The sequence below is a fragment of the Myotis daubentonii genome, chromosome 21 (genome assembly GCF_963259705.1).
Source record: "Myotis daubentonii chromosome 21, mMyoDau2.1, whole genome shotgun sequence".
Classification (NCBI taxonomy): Eukaryota; Metazoa; Chordata; class Mammalia; order Chiroptera; family Vespertilionidae; genus Myotis; species Myotis daubentonii.
In genome coordinates, this window is record NC_081860.1 from 16,956,994 (window position 1) to 16,969,139 (window position 12,146).

The following is a 12,146-nucleotide window of genomic DNA, read 5'->3' on the forward strand; positions in this document are numbered from 1 at the left end:
CTTTATTAACTTAGGGTTAGCACTGCATTTGCTCTGAGGGCGTCTTCCTCGCTGTCATGGGTTCGATCCACCCTGCGGGGGGGGAGGGGGGGGGCCCAGGTCCCAGGGACACGTGGGCTGCCGGATGGTCCGAGGGGGGAGCTGGACACAACGGAGACGCCCAAGCTCGAGAGAGAGTTTAAGGCAAAGGTTACTCCCGTCCCGGGAGCCGATCTGTGCATTTCCTGGGAAATAGAGGGGCCCCCTGTGTACAGGACCCCCCTCGGGGAGAACCGGAACAGGCAGCTGAGACCCGCCGGCCCCACACAGGTTTGGCAGCAGGCGCTCCCGCTGGGCCGTCCGGCTCAGTCGCTGGCCCCGCGGGCTCGCGACCGGGGACCCTGCTCGGAAGACTCTGCGTTGGGAAAGGGGGGGGGGGGTGGCGGGCATTGGGGCCGGGGGACCCCGAGACCCGGGACGGGCAGCCCCTTCCCCTCGGGGCTGTGGGCTGACTTTCTGGGGCGTCGCGGCCATTTCAAAAGCCACGGACGTTGCAGAAATAGACCCCCCCACCCGCCCCAGGGCCCCGAGTTCACGCCCCCAAACCGGCCTCCACGGCGGCCGGCGGAGCAGCTGCGCAGCTGAGGTCGACCTTGGAGATGCTGGAAGCCCGGCGAGAAGTGACGGGGAGGCCACGTGCGTGCCGTTCGCTTTGGTCTGAAGATCCAGTAAACGTGGGGGGTCCCAGGCAGGGCCCGGGGTGCCCATCGGGGTCCCCGGAGGGAGGCGGCCGGCGGGCGGAGTTGGAGGGGACGTTGCCATAGGGACACCCCTGGGGGCCGCCACCCTCCAGGCCGGGCAGCACGCCCCCGCGGGCCCTGGCCCCGCGGAAGGTGAAGCTGTCAGAGGCGGGCGCTGCCCCGGAAACGGGCTCTGGCCCTCAGTCTGCAGGCGGGCGGGCGGACGGTCGGTCGGATGGTCGGTCGGACGGACGGGAGCGGCCGGCCCCGCCCCTACCCGGCCCGCAGGCACGTGCGGCAGCAGAACTGAATGAAGAGCTTGCGTTCACACAGCCGCTGGGACTTCACCATCTCGCAGAAGGTCTCGTCCGCTGGGGAGAGAGGAGGGGGTGCCGGTCAGCCTCGGGGGGCCGTGGGGGTCCCTGCCCCGCGGTGCCCGGCCCCAGGCCCCGCTCACCGTTGCTGCAGGTGTGGTTGGCGACGCAGGAGGCCCCCAGCTGCGTGAGGCCGGCTTTGCAGCGGCTGCAGTTCCGGCTGGAGCCCTCGCAGCTCAGGCAGTTCTCGTCGCACCTGTCGGGGGACACGGAGGGGACAGGGGTTCCGGCGGCCGGATGGGGGCCGGGCCGGCCGCTCCAGGAGGTCCCGGATCCAGTCCCCGTCGGGGCACAGGCCCGGGGTGCGGGCTCGATCCCCAGTGCGGCCGTGCAGGAGGCAGCCCGTCCATGATTCTCTCATCCATGACGTTTCTCTCCCTCTCCCGTCCTCTCTGAAATCAATAAAAATAAAGAAAAAGACGGCGGGCGGGCACGTACCTCCGGCAGACTCGGTGCGGCAGCCCAGGCATGGCCTCGGGGTAGAAGCCCTCGCCGCAGGCGGGCACGCACTTCCAGTCCTGGAAGTGGAGGTTGCTGGCGCAGTGGATGCATTCCTCCCTGCTGGGGCCTGGGGGGGGAGACGGGGGGGGGGGGGGGGGGGGAGAGAAGGAGCCGACATCAGGGACAGCCCCCCACCTCCCATCCCGGCCCGCTGCCGCCTGAGAGCCGGGGTCCTGGCCCAGCGACCCGAGGCCACGACCCAGCCAGGTCCCAGGTGCCCACCGTGTGCCCGCGCCGGGCCCTCCCCATCCTCACCCTCTCGGGGGCAGCACACACCCATTTCACAGATGGACACATGGAGGCCTGCGCCAAGCTCAGCACAGCTCCCCACAGCCTCCCCCAAAAAAAGGGAGAGAGAGAAAAAAAGAAGAAAGGAAAAAAAGGAACAAAAAACCAAAAAATATATATTTAAAAAAAGGAAATAAAAAATGGACAAAAGTTCGTGGGCCCTGATTCCAAATGCTTCCTTTCCCTGTAGGCCCTGCTCCTGCGAGAGAGCCGCCCCCGTCTGCCCAATCGAACCCGGACCTCCTGGTTCACAGGGTGACGCTCTAACCACCGAGCCACACCGGCCAGGTCCCACAACCTTTGCGACTTCCCCAATTCCAGCCTCACGCCTATAAACTGTAGCCCCCCCCCCCCCATCTTGGTATTTGATGCCACAAACCTCATAGCCGCCTGGGAGGTCCTAAGGCTTCCTCAGGCCCCAGAGAGGGGAGCCGCCCCCCCCCCCCCCCCGGGAACCCGGGTTCCAGGACTGCGGGCCCCATGCCCCCCGGCGCCCGGCCGGCCGTGCACTCACCCACGCAGGTCTTGCAGGTGGGGTGGCACTGCCCGCATCGGACCAGCTCCGAGTCGAAGTAGGTCCCCGGCTCGCAGTCGGGAATGCAGCTGCCCCGAGCGAGGCTGTCGGTGGGAAGAAGAAAAGGCGGTTAAAAGCCATTGCGCATTTATTGATTTCGGAAAGGAAGAGAGAGGGAGAGAGAGAAGCATCCATGATGAGAGAGAATCCTGGATCGGCCGCCTCCTGCACTCCCCCCACTGGGGACTGAGCCTGCAACCCGGGCCTGTGCCCTGACCAGGATTCGAACTCGGGACCTCCTGGTTCACAGGTCGATGCTGAACCCCTGAGCCACGCCAGCCGGGCCCCAGTAAAATGTTTTTAGAAGAGACGTGTGTGCAGCTGAGAGAAGAGAGAAGACCAGAGCGTGATGTGGACAGACGCTGAACCTTTACCCTGCAGATGTAGCTTTCAGTAAAAACTGGCAAAGACAGGGCGATTCAAGTATAAACGCGAAAAGGAAAAGAAAAGCAGGAACAGGTGGCCGTGCGGAGGGGGGAGAAGGGGTCCCACCTGAACCCCTCCTTGCAGACGGTGCATTTCTCGGGGTCGTCGACGCACTTCTTACAGCTGGGGTGGCACTTCAGGCATTTTCTCTGGCCTGGAGGAAAGGAGACGGGTGTGTGTGTGGGGGGGGGGGGGAGGAGAATGGACGCGATCCAATCCGGGCCAGCGAGCCCGCCGGTGTGGGAAATTCACCCCAGAGAGGGGACCCCCGCCCAGCCCAGTGAGGCGGCCGACTCGTCATTTCTATGCCCAGCAAAGCCACATGCACTGTTTTTTCTTAATTTATTCTTTTATTTTTAAATATATTTTTATTGATTTCAAAGAGGAAGGAAGGGAGAGGGTGAGAGAGAGAAACATCAATGAGGGGAGAGAATCATGGATCGGCTGCCTCCTGCACGCCCCCTCCTGGATGGGGATGGAGCCTGCAACCCGGGCATGTGCCCTGACGGGGAATTGAACCGGGACCTCCTGGTTCATACTAGTAGGTCGACGCCCTAGCCACTGGACAGCACCGGCCGGGGCCGCACTTACTGTCCGACGCGTAGAACCCGGCGGGGCAGGGGTTCACGCAGGTGCTCGTCTCCTGGTGGTGGAAGAAGCCGCGGCGGCAGGACAGGCACTGGGTGGGGCTCCGGCCCGAGCAGGTCTCGCAGCCCCGGTGGCACCGCCGGCAGCGTCTGGCGGCCGCGTCCCCGAAGTAGCCCAGGGGGCACTCGCTCACGCACTTCCTGCCGGAGCCAGAGCAGAGGGCACCTTCTCCCTCAGCCACACCCGCGCTCTCCACCCGCAGACCAAGTCCCACGGCCAAGGCCCCGCCCAGGAAGGGCCCCAGCGGCAGGGACCTCAGCTGCCCCCCGAAAGCCCCTGCCCCCCAGGAAACAAAGGCCCCGGGGGAGAAGGTTAAACCGTGAATGCCCGTTGTCCTTTTTGTTCTTCTAAATAATACATTCTTATTGATTTCAGAGAGGAAGGGAGAGGGAGAGAGAGAGAGAAACATCCATGAGGAGAGAGAATCGTGGATCGGCTGCCTCCTGCACGCCCCCCACTGTATGGGGATGGAGCCTGCCACCAGGGCATGTGCCCTGAGCGGGAATTGAACCGGGACTTCCCCGTTCATAGGTCGATGCTCAACCACTGAGCCACACTGTCCAGGCATCACCAGGATTCTTTTTAAACTAGTGGCCCGGTGCACAAAATTTGTGCACTCAGGGGAGGGGGTCGCCCAGCCTGGCCTGTGCCCTGTCACAGTGCGGGAGCCTCTTGATTCATCGCCCCAAAGAGGTAGGCCCCCCACCCACCCATCTGGGGCTCCTCAATGGATTACCCCAAAGAAGTAGGGCGGAGCCGGGGGAGGACTGAAAACCCCTGGTACAGGTGCGTGGAGAGGCCTCCAACGTGCCCCGCCCCCGTCCCAGACGCTGGAAGTCCCCGCCCACCTGTGCCTGCAGCACACGCAGCCTGCTGATTGGTTGTTATGTGTGAGGGCGTCCCGACCAATTTGCATATAACCCTATTATTAGTATAGATTTTTGGTGTTTTTTTTTTTTTACATGGATTTTTTTCCTTATACATTTCCTTTTTCACTCGAATTTTTAAGTAGGGTGCCGGGTGTGTGTGTGTGTGTGTGTGTATGGAGGGGCTGAGAACACAGCTCAGAACAGACCCCCTTTGCCCTGTCTGGTGTTGCTCAGTGGTTAGAGCGTCGGTCGAAGCACCGAAGGGCCTCAGGTTTGATTCCCGGTCCCGGTCGAGGCGCACTTGGGAGGCAACCAATCGATGTGTCTCTCTCTCCCCCCTCCCTCCCACTCTCTCTAAAAATCAATGGAAAAATACCCTCGGGAGGATTAACATAAAACAGCAAAGCCAGTTCCCGTGGGACCCCGCCCGCCCTTACCTGCCGGTCTTGGCGCTGCCCAGGCTGAAGTGCACACAGTTGAGGCACTGATCCGCGCCGGGGCCGTCACAGCCCTGGTCCCCACACTCCGGGTGGCACATGCCTGCAAGAGACAAGCCCTGCCTTTCACCCACGCACACACCGGCTCCGTCCGCGCCCGTCCCCCAGGAGCGCGGTGGGCCTGCGGGGCTGCGCTGTGAGGGGCAGGAAGAGAATGTTGGGGACCAGCTGTCACTGTAAGGAATATGACTCACGCTCTGTGACCCGCGGCTGTGCTATTGATTAAAAAGGCACCTTCTGACCTGGCTGGGAGCTGCTCGCGGGCCCTGGGAGCTCCCCTGGAAATGGGGCCCCTCCTCCCCACTGGGAGCTGCCGGTGATCATGGAAGGACGCAGAGTTTTGCTGCAGAAACGCTGGGCCGCCAGCCCTTTGCAAACCCCCAGCCTTTGCACACCCACAGGCCTTCGAAGACCCCCAGCCTTTGCACACCCACAGGCCTTCGAAGACCCCCAGCCTTTGCACACCCACAGGTCTTTGCACACCCACAGGCCTTTGCACACCCACAGGCCTTTGCAAATCTCCAGCCCGCTCACCTGTAAACTGCCCATCTGGCATAACCCTGCTGCCGACTTCCCATGTAATCTTTGTCCTTCCACCCACCATCAGCAGCTGGCTTATGGGGGGGGGGACAGAGCAGATGTTTGTGGGTGCCCTGCGGCTCCCCCACGCTGCCGGCAGGATCGGAATCAACGCTCAGGTAGGATCCACCCTGTCTCTGCTGAATGGGCTCAGGGAGTGAGAGGCAGCCGGGACCCCGTGGTTGTCGGGCTACAAGCGGATCCACCTCTCCCTCCCTCAGGCTGGCGTGGGGCATGTCCCCACGGGGCCTCTCCCCGGGACCTCAGGGCCGCAGCGTGCCCGCGCCCACCCTGAGCTGCGCCTCCTGCCCTAGAAGAGGCCGGGGAAGCCCTGTCTGCCCAGGGAGGGCCCGGGCCGTTCTGAAGGCGTTGGCGTCTTTAGGAAGAAAAGGAAAACAGCCTCCTGTCAGGTCTGCGTTCTGGGAGGCGGTGCCAGGCCAGCAGGGACGGAGGGGAGGACAAAGGCCCATTCTCCGGGCACAATGGGGCTTTGCTGGCGCACAAAGCCCGCTCCTCCCCTCCCCACAGGGCCTGGGGCCCGCCCGCCCGGCAGGTTCATTCTGCTTCCCTCCTCGAGGGTTGGACGTGGTTGGCGTTTCCAACGTTTGCACTGGGGGGGGGGTCCCCTTTCTAGGGGGCGGACCCCTGTCTAAGGGGTGTTTGTCCCGGGGACGCTCACAGCACAGGACACAGCCACCCCTCCCCGACCTGCCTCCCTCCCTCCTCCCCCCCGACCCTCCCCTAACGCCAGGCTATTTGCCATGCGAGGTCCATGCCCATCTGATCGGACTCCTGTCCACTCTAGTCCAGCCCATTCCTGGGGAAATCCTCCGAAACCCAGCTCCCTCGCACTGTTTTGGCTGAAAACACATTGAACTTGGCCACCCGGCTGCCCCCTCCCCAGCCCGGACGTGGCCCTGGGGACACCCGGCCTGGCTAGGAGCCCAGGGCGTCACCAGGCCGGTCTTGCTCGATAAAGTTAACGATATCCTCAATCATGCGGACGCCCTCCGCCTCCTCCTCCCCCTCTTTTATTTTTTAAAAATATATTGTTAGTGATTGTCAGAGAGGAAGGGAGAGGGAGAGAGAGAGAGAGAAACATCCATGATGAGAAAGAATCACGGATCGGCTGCCCCCTGCACGCCCCGCACTGGGGATCGAGCCCGAAACCCGGGCACATGCCCTGATCGGGAATCGAACCCTGACCTCCTGGTTCCTAGGTCGACACTCAACCACTGAGCCACACCGGCCGGGCCTTCTCTCCTTCTTCCTCCTCCAAGCCCCTCCCCTTTGCCCTCCACACCATGAAACCCTCCCTGGCTCTTGTAGCCGCTACTGGCCCACCTGACCCTCTGGCCGGAGAACTCGGAGGCTTCTGAGCCTCAGAAACACGCCCTCACCCCACAGACCCTCACCCCCACCCCCCACCCCCCCATCCATCTAGACTTGGGCTGCAGACCAGTCTTATATGGGGAGATTCCCGGGTGGTAGAAGGTTAGAGTCGGGAGCAGATTTTATGGGGGGAAAACAAAGCGTTCATTTATGAATTATGACTGAATCTGATTTATAAATCACAGGGGGAAACAGCGCCCGATCAGCCCGTTCATAATTCAACGGTCCGTGTTAAAGGAAATTTGAATGGAATCGCCCATCATTTATGCTTGCGATGCTGGGGGTGGGGAGGCTCCATGGTGTCACCGCCCGACCCCCCGATCCCCGAAGCGATGACCTAGCTCAGAGCATCAAGGGTGTCGGAGAGCGCCCTCCACGCGTCTGGCAGCTGGAGGACTGAGCGCAGGAAACTATGCCCAACCAGAAGCTCGGTTTCTCGCCCATCGCTGTGGGGTGGTTCGGGGAAGGAACGGCTTGCTGCGTAGCCTGCTGATCACAGGGCAGGGTCTGAGGCCCTTGCCCTGCGGCTGGGGAGCCGGCTGAGCCGGACGGGCCGCCTGGCAACGAATGACATAGCTGGGCCCGGCCGGCCGGCGTGGCTCCGTGGTTGAACGTCAACCTGCTCCATCCCCACTGGGGGGCGTGCAGGAGGCAGCGATGGACGTTTCGCTCTCACATTGATGTCTCTCTCTCTCTCTCTCTCCTCTCTCTAAAAAATCAATTTAAAAATCTTTGGGAAGGAATCTTTACCGTGAGGCATTTTTACTTTCCGGGCGACGCTGCACCAGCTTTGTTGGCCTGGAAACCCAGTCATGGGTCTCTCTGGCAGCCCCTGAGGCCGGTCCACGTCTCTGCCTGGCTGTGCCCGTTCGACCGCACCCGCCTGGGCCCCCCGAGGACCCGGGTCCTGGCCACGGGGTCGGAGGGTGGGTGGGTTTGAGAGGGTCAGGCCGTGAGACGGGAGCCCGGGGCGGAGGCCCCTGCACCACAGGGCGGGTCCGGTTCTGGTTGGGCATAGAGGGGACCCTCGATTTCCCGGCCTGGGGCGCGGGGACATACTTACGAGCTGGACGCATACTTACTGGTCTGAGAAACGCTAGGAGGGCCCTGGGAGGACCGAGCTGTGTGAGTGCAAATCAGCAGCGTTACTGCAGCTCCCGGATGCGGAGCAGCCCCCGTCCTGACCCCCCTGTCAGCCAGGGGGAGCCCCACGATTTTTCAAAAGTATATTTTAAAAAATTGATTTCAGAGAGGAAGGGAGAGAGAGGGAGAGAGAAACATCCATGATGAGAGAGAACCACGGATCGGCCGCCTCCTGCACGGCCCCTACAGGGGATCGAGCCCGCAACCCGGGCACGTGCCCTGACCGGGAATCGAACCCTGACCTCCTGGTTCATGAGTTGATGCTCAACCACTGAGCCACACCAGCCAGGCCAGCCCCACGATTTCAGAGTGGAAAACCAGCCCCATCGGGTGTGGCTCAGTGGATAGAGCGTCGGCCTGCGGACCAAAGGGTCCCGGGTTCGATTCCGCTCAAGGGCACGGACCTCGGTGGCAGGCTCCTCCCCGCCCGGGCCCTGGTCGGGGCGCGTGCAGGAGGCGACCCCTCGATGTGTCTCTCTCACATCCATGTTTCTCTCCGTCTCTCCCACTCTCCGTAAAGGTCGATGGGAAGATATCCTCAGGGGAGGATTCACAAAACAAAGCAACAAGAAAGAAAACGGGAAAACCAGTCCTTGCAAGAGGCAGGCCGTGCCCCTGGACTCAGGCGCGTTACCTGTGTAGTCCTCCTCGTCCTCCGGGCCCTCGGCCGGGGCGGGCGGCCGGGCGGCCTTGGGCGGCTCCAGCGCGGGCGTGGACAGCTCCAGCACGCGGGCGCGGGCCTGGTGCGCGCTGAAGGTGTGGTAGGGGTGCTCGGCCGTGCCGTACAGGACGAGGCTCCATTCCTTCAGCTTCCCTGCAAGGCACCCGGCCCCCGCGTCAGGAGCCCTCCCACGGCACCCTCTCCCGCTGGGCTGGCCGTGGAGGGTGTAGGTCTGTGAGTTTTGAAAAAAAAAACCCCCTCCTGAGCTAATGCTTCTTAGGATACAGCCTCCCAAAGGGTGGTTTTAAAGGTATGTTTATTATCGATTTCAGAGACGATGGGAGAGAGAGAGAGGGACAGAGAGAAACATCAGTGAGGAGAGAGAATCACGGACCGGCCGCCTCCTGCACGCCCCCTCCTGGGCATCGAGCCTGCGACCCGGGCCTGCGCCCTGACCGGGACTCGAACCGTGACCTCCTGGTTCCTTGGTCGGCGCTCAACCACGGAGCCACCCCGGCCGGGCTGTGCCTTCCATTTGTGAGCGAGGAAGGGAGAGGGAGAGAAAGGCCCAGAAAAAAATCAAGGAATCTGTTTCAGGCGTACGCCCCAGCGGACGCTTCTCCCTGATGAGGTGCCGTGAACCTGAGTTACCGAATTTGCCATGGAGGTTCGGGCGGAAGGGATGAAAATGGCTCTGTCTACTCATAAAAACATAAAAACATACAAGCACGCTTTGAAAGAGCGGGTTTTACGGCCCAGGCGCTGCATTTCCATAGAGCCGTTCTACGACAGACTGTATAAACACACACACAGAGAGAAATGCCAATCTCTACCCAAGGCATTCAACACATAGTTAAAAATACACAGGCGGCCCCGGCCGGTGTGGCTCAGTGGATAGAGCGTGGGCCCTCGGACGGAGGGGTCCCGGGTTCGATTCCGGTCAAGGGCACGTACGCCCGTTGCAGGCTCCATTCCCGGGCCCTGGTCGGGGTACATTTCAAGGCCACCCATCCATGTGTTTCTCTCACATCGATGTTTCCCTCTCTCTCTCCTCCCTCCCTCCCTCTAAAAATCAATGGGAAAGATCCTTGGGATTAACAACAACAATAACAGAACGGTAGTAAATAAGCACAGGAAATAAATCGCAGGGATCAAATAGCAGACAAATACCACCTTCCCAGCAGCCAGGACGCATCAAGGGTTATCGCGTCCGTATGCCACCTGGAGGGGGCTCATTAGGAAAAGTGCTCACCCTCGTTCGAAGGATCACACGACATAAATGAGGGGAAAAAAAACACCATTTTTCCAACTGGCACCGGCGAAGGCACACGCCGGCCCCACGCCCCGAGCGAGACGCTGGAAAGCGGTTCAGCTGATTTTGAAAAGCGGAAAGGGTGACGTGTGTGAAAAGCAGAGAGAGAGCTGTGGTCTCCACCTCTTACTTGTCTCGGGCATGTGACTCCCGGTGAACAAACCCTAAGGAAATAACTTTAAACTTAGGAGAGATCTCTCTGCCTGAAGCTGACGCCTTGTACCGGCCACAGCCCAGAAAGCCACCGGCGTGTCCGACGACGACAGAGGAGGCTGAAAGGAATGGTGGCATTTCTCCCGGGCGACGTCTGATACAATTCGCACACGGCTTACGATGGCATTAAAGGCTGCCTGCTGTGCCCAGAGCAGAGATAAGTCAAGAGGGATGCGCAGAGCTCTGTAAGATGTCACGTGGACGTTATCGACATCTTTTGGAAGGTGATACATTTCTGCTTTTTATTACCGATTTTGAGAGAGAGAGAGGAAGGGGGAGGGAGAGAGAGCGAAACATCAATCGGCTGCCTCCTTCACACCCCCCTACCGGGGATCAAACTGGAAACCTGGGCGTGTGCCCTTGACCGGGAATCGAACCGGCCGCCTGTTGGTGCCTGGGATGACGCCCAACCCACTGAGCCACACAGGCCAGGGACCATTCGAGTGACAGGAGTGGTTGAGCATCGACCTAGGAAGCCAGGAGGGCACCTTCGATTCCCAGTCAGGGCACACGTCCACGAGGGGGCAGCCGATCCATGATTCTCCTGTCATCATTGATGTTTCCATCTCTCCCTCCCTCTTCCTTCCTCTCTGAAGTCAATAAAAATATATTAAAAATAAATAAAAAGTAGAAGGCAGGGCAAAAGCCCTGGCTGGGCAGCTCAGAGGGTTAGAGCATCGTCCCTAAACGCCAAGGGCGTTTGATCCTGAGTCAGGGCACTTACGCTGAATGCATAAATAAGTGGAACAAATCAATGCTCCCCCCCTCCCCTCCTCTTTAAAATCAATAAAAAGCTGTACGTGTCCCAGCCAGTTTGGCTCAGTGGATAGAGCATCGGCCTGCGGACTGAAGGGTCCCAGGTTCGATTCCCCATCAGGGCACAGGCCCGGGTCGCGGGCTCGATCCCCAGCAGGGGGCGTGCAGGAGGCAGCCGATCCATGATTCTCTCTCATCATGGATGTTTCTCTCTCTCTCTCTCCCTCTCCCTTCCTCTCTGAAATCAATAAAAAAAATATATTTTAAAAAAATAGAAAGAAGGGAGGCAAAGAGTCCGATGGACGGAAACACTGCGGGGTCCTGACTCACAGGAGGTGACGCGTGGAATCCACGGACGGTCAGCCGAGCGCGTGGAGACGGGGACCCTCACCGAGCTGTCCCCGGGGGAGCGGGGGCGAGGCCCGTCTCCCGGAAACGAGTGTCAGGGCCGAACCTGGACGCCGGCACAGAAGGCACGGGCTCTACGTGTGCCTTTCTCTCCGGCCGCCAGCACGGGGTCGCTGGGGCCATCGACCCGCGATTGCGACACGTCAGCATTTCCTGGGAAATGACACGGGTCGCGGACGGCCACGCTCTTAGGGGGAAAGTGCGAAAGAGCCACGGGAGGCAATCGAGAAAGTATGGGACTTTCGATGATGGAAAAGGGGGGGAAAACGTCACCCGGGAGAGGCTAACTTCTCCTGCCTTTTTTTTTTTTTTAATCCTCATCTGAGGATGTTTTTTGCATTGAGTGTTAGAGAGAGCGGGAGGGAGAGGGAGAGACAGAGAGGAATTTGATGGGAGAGAAACACGTCGATCGCTTGCCTCCCGCACGAGCCCTGACCAGGGCTGGGAACTGCAACCCGGGCACATGCCCTCGAACGGAATCGAACCCGGGACCCCCTCGGTCCGCAGGCCGACGCTCTATCCACTGAGCCACACCAGCCAGGGCTCCCCTGCTCTTAACCGATGATTAACCATTTCACTGGGCCCCGCTGAACCAAACCGGCTAAGGCACATATATTCAGCTTTTTTTCCTTTTAAATCCTCACCCGAGGGAATTTTCCCCTGATTTTTAGAGAGAGTGGAAAAAAGAGGGAAAGACAGGGAGAAACATCGATGTGAGAGGAACACGTCGATGGGTTGCCTCCTGCATGAGCCCTGACCAGGGGGCCTGGGCTGGGGAGGAGCCTG

General features: G+C 60.7%; 1 protein-coding gene across 1 annotated transcript in view; it reads right to left on the minus strand.

Moving 5' to 3' along the window:
• The window catches only part of PCSK6 (proprotein convertase subtilisin/kexin type 6), a 71,873-nt gene that overhangs the window by 14,316 nt on the left and 45,411 nt on the right, over positions 1 to 12,146 (minus strand). Inside the window, exons 14-22 of the mRNA XM_059677944.1 lie at positions 8,645 to 8,824; positions 7,950 to 7,988; positions 4,837 to 4,939; positions 3,474 to 3,670; positions 2,949 to 3,036; positions 2,397 to 2,500; positions 1,532 to 1,661; positions 1,177 to 1,289; positions 72 to 1,090 (exon numbers count right to left, since the gene is read on the minus strand). Of these exons, the coding sequence (XP_059533927.1) occupies positions 993 to 1,090; positions 1,177 to 1,289; positions 1,532 to 1,661; positions 2,397 to 2,500; positions 2,949 to 3,036; positions 3,474 to 3,670; positions 4,837 to 4,939; positions 7,950 to 7,988; positions 8,645 to 8,824 (1,052 nt within the window). The 3' untranslated portion in view covers positions 72 to 992. The remainder of the gene's footprint in view (positions 1 to 71; positions 1,091 to 1,176; positions 1,290 to 1,531; positions 1,662 to 2,396; positions 2,501 to 2,948; positions 3,037 to 3,473; positions 3,671 to 4,836; positions 4,940 to 7,949; positions 7,989 to 8,644; positions 8,825 to 12,146) is intronic.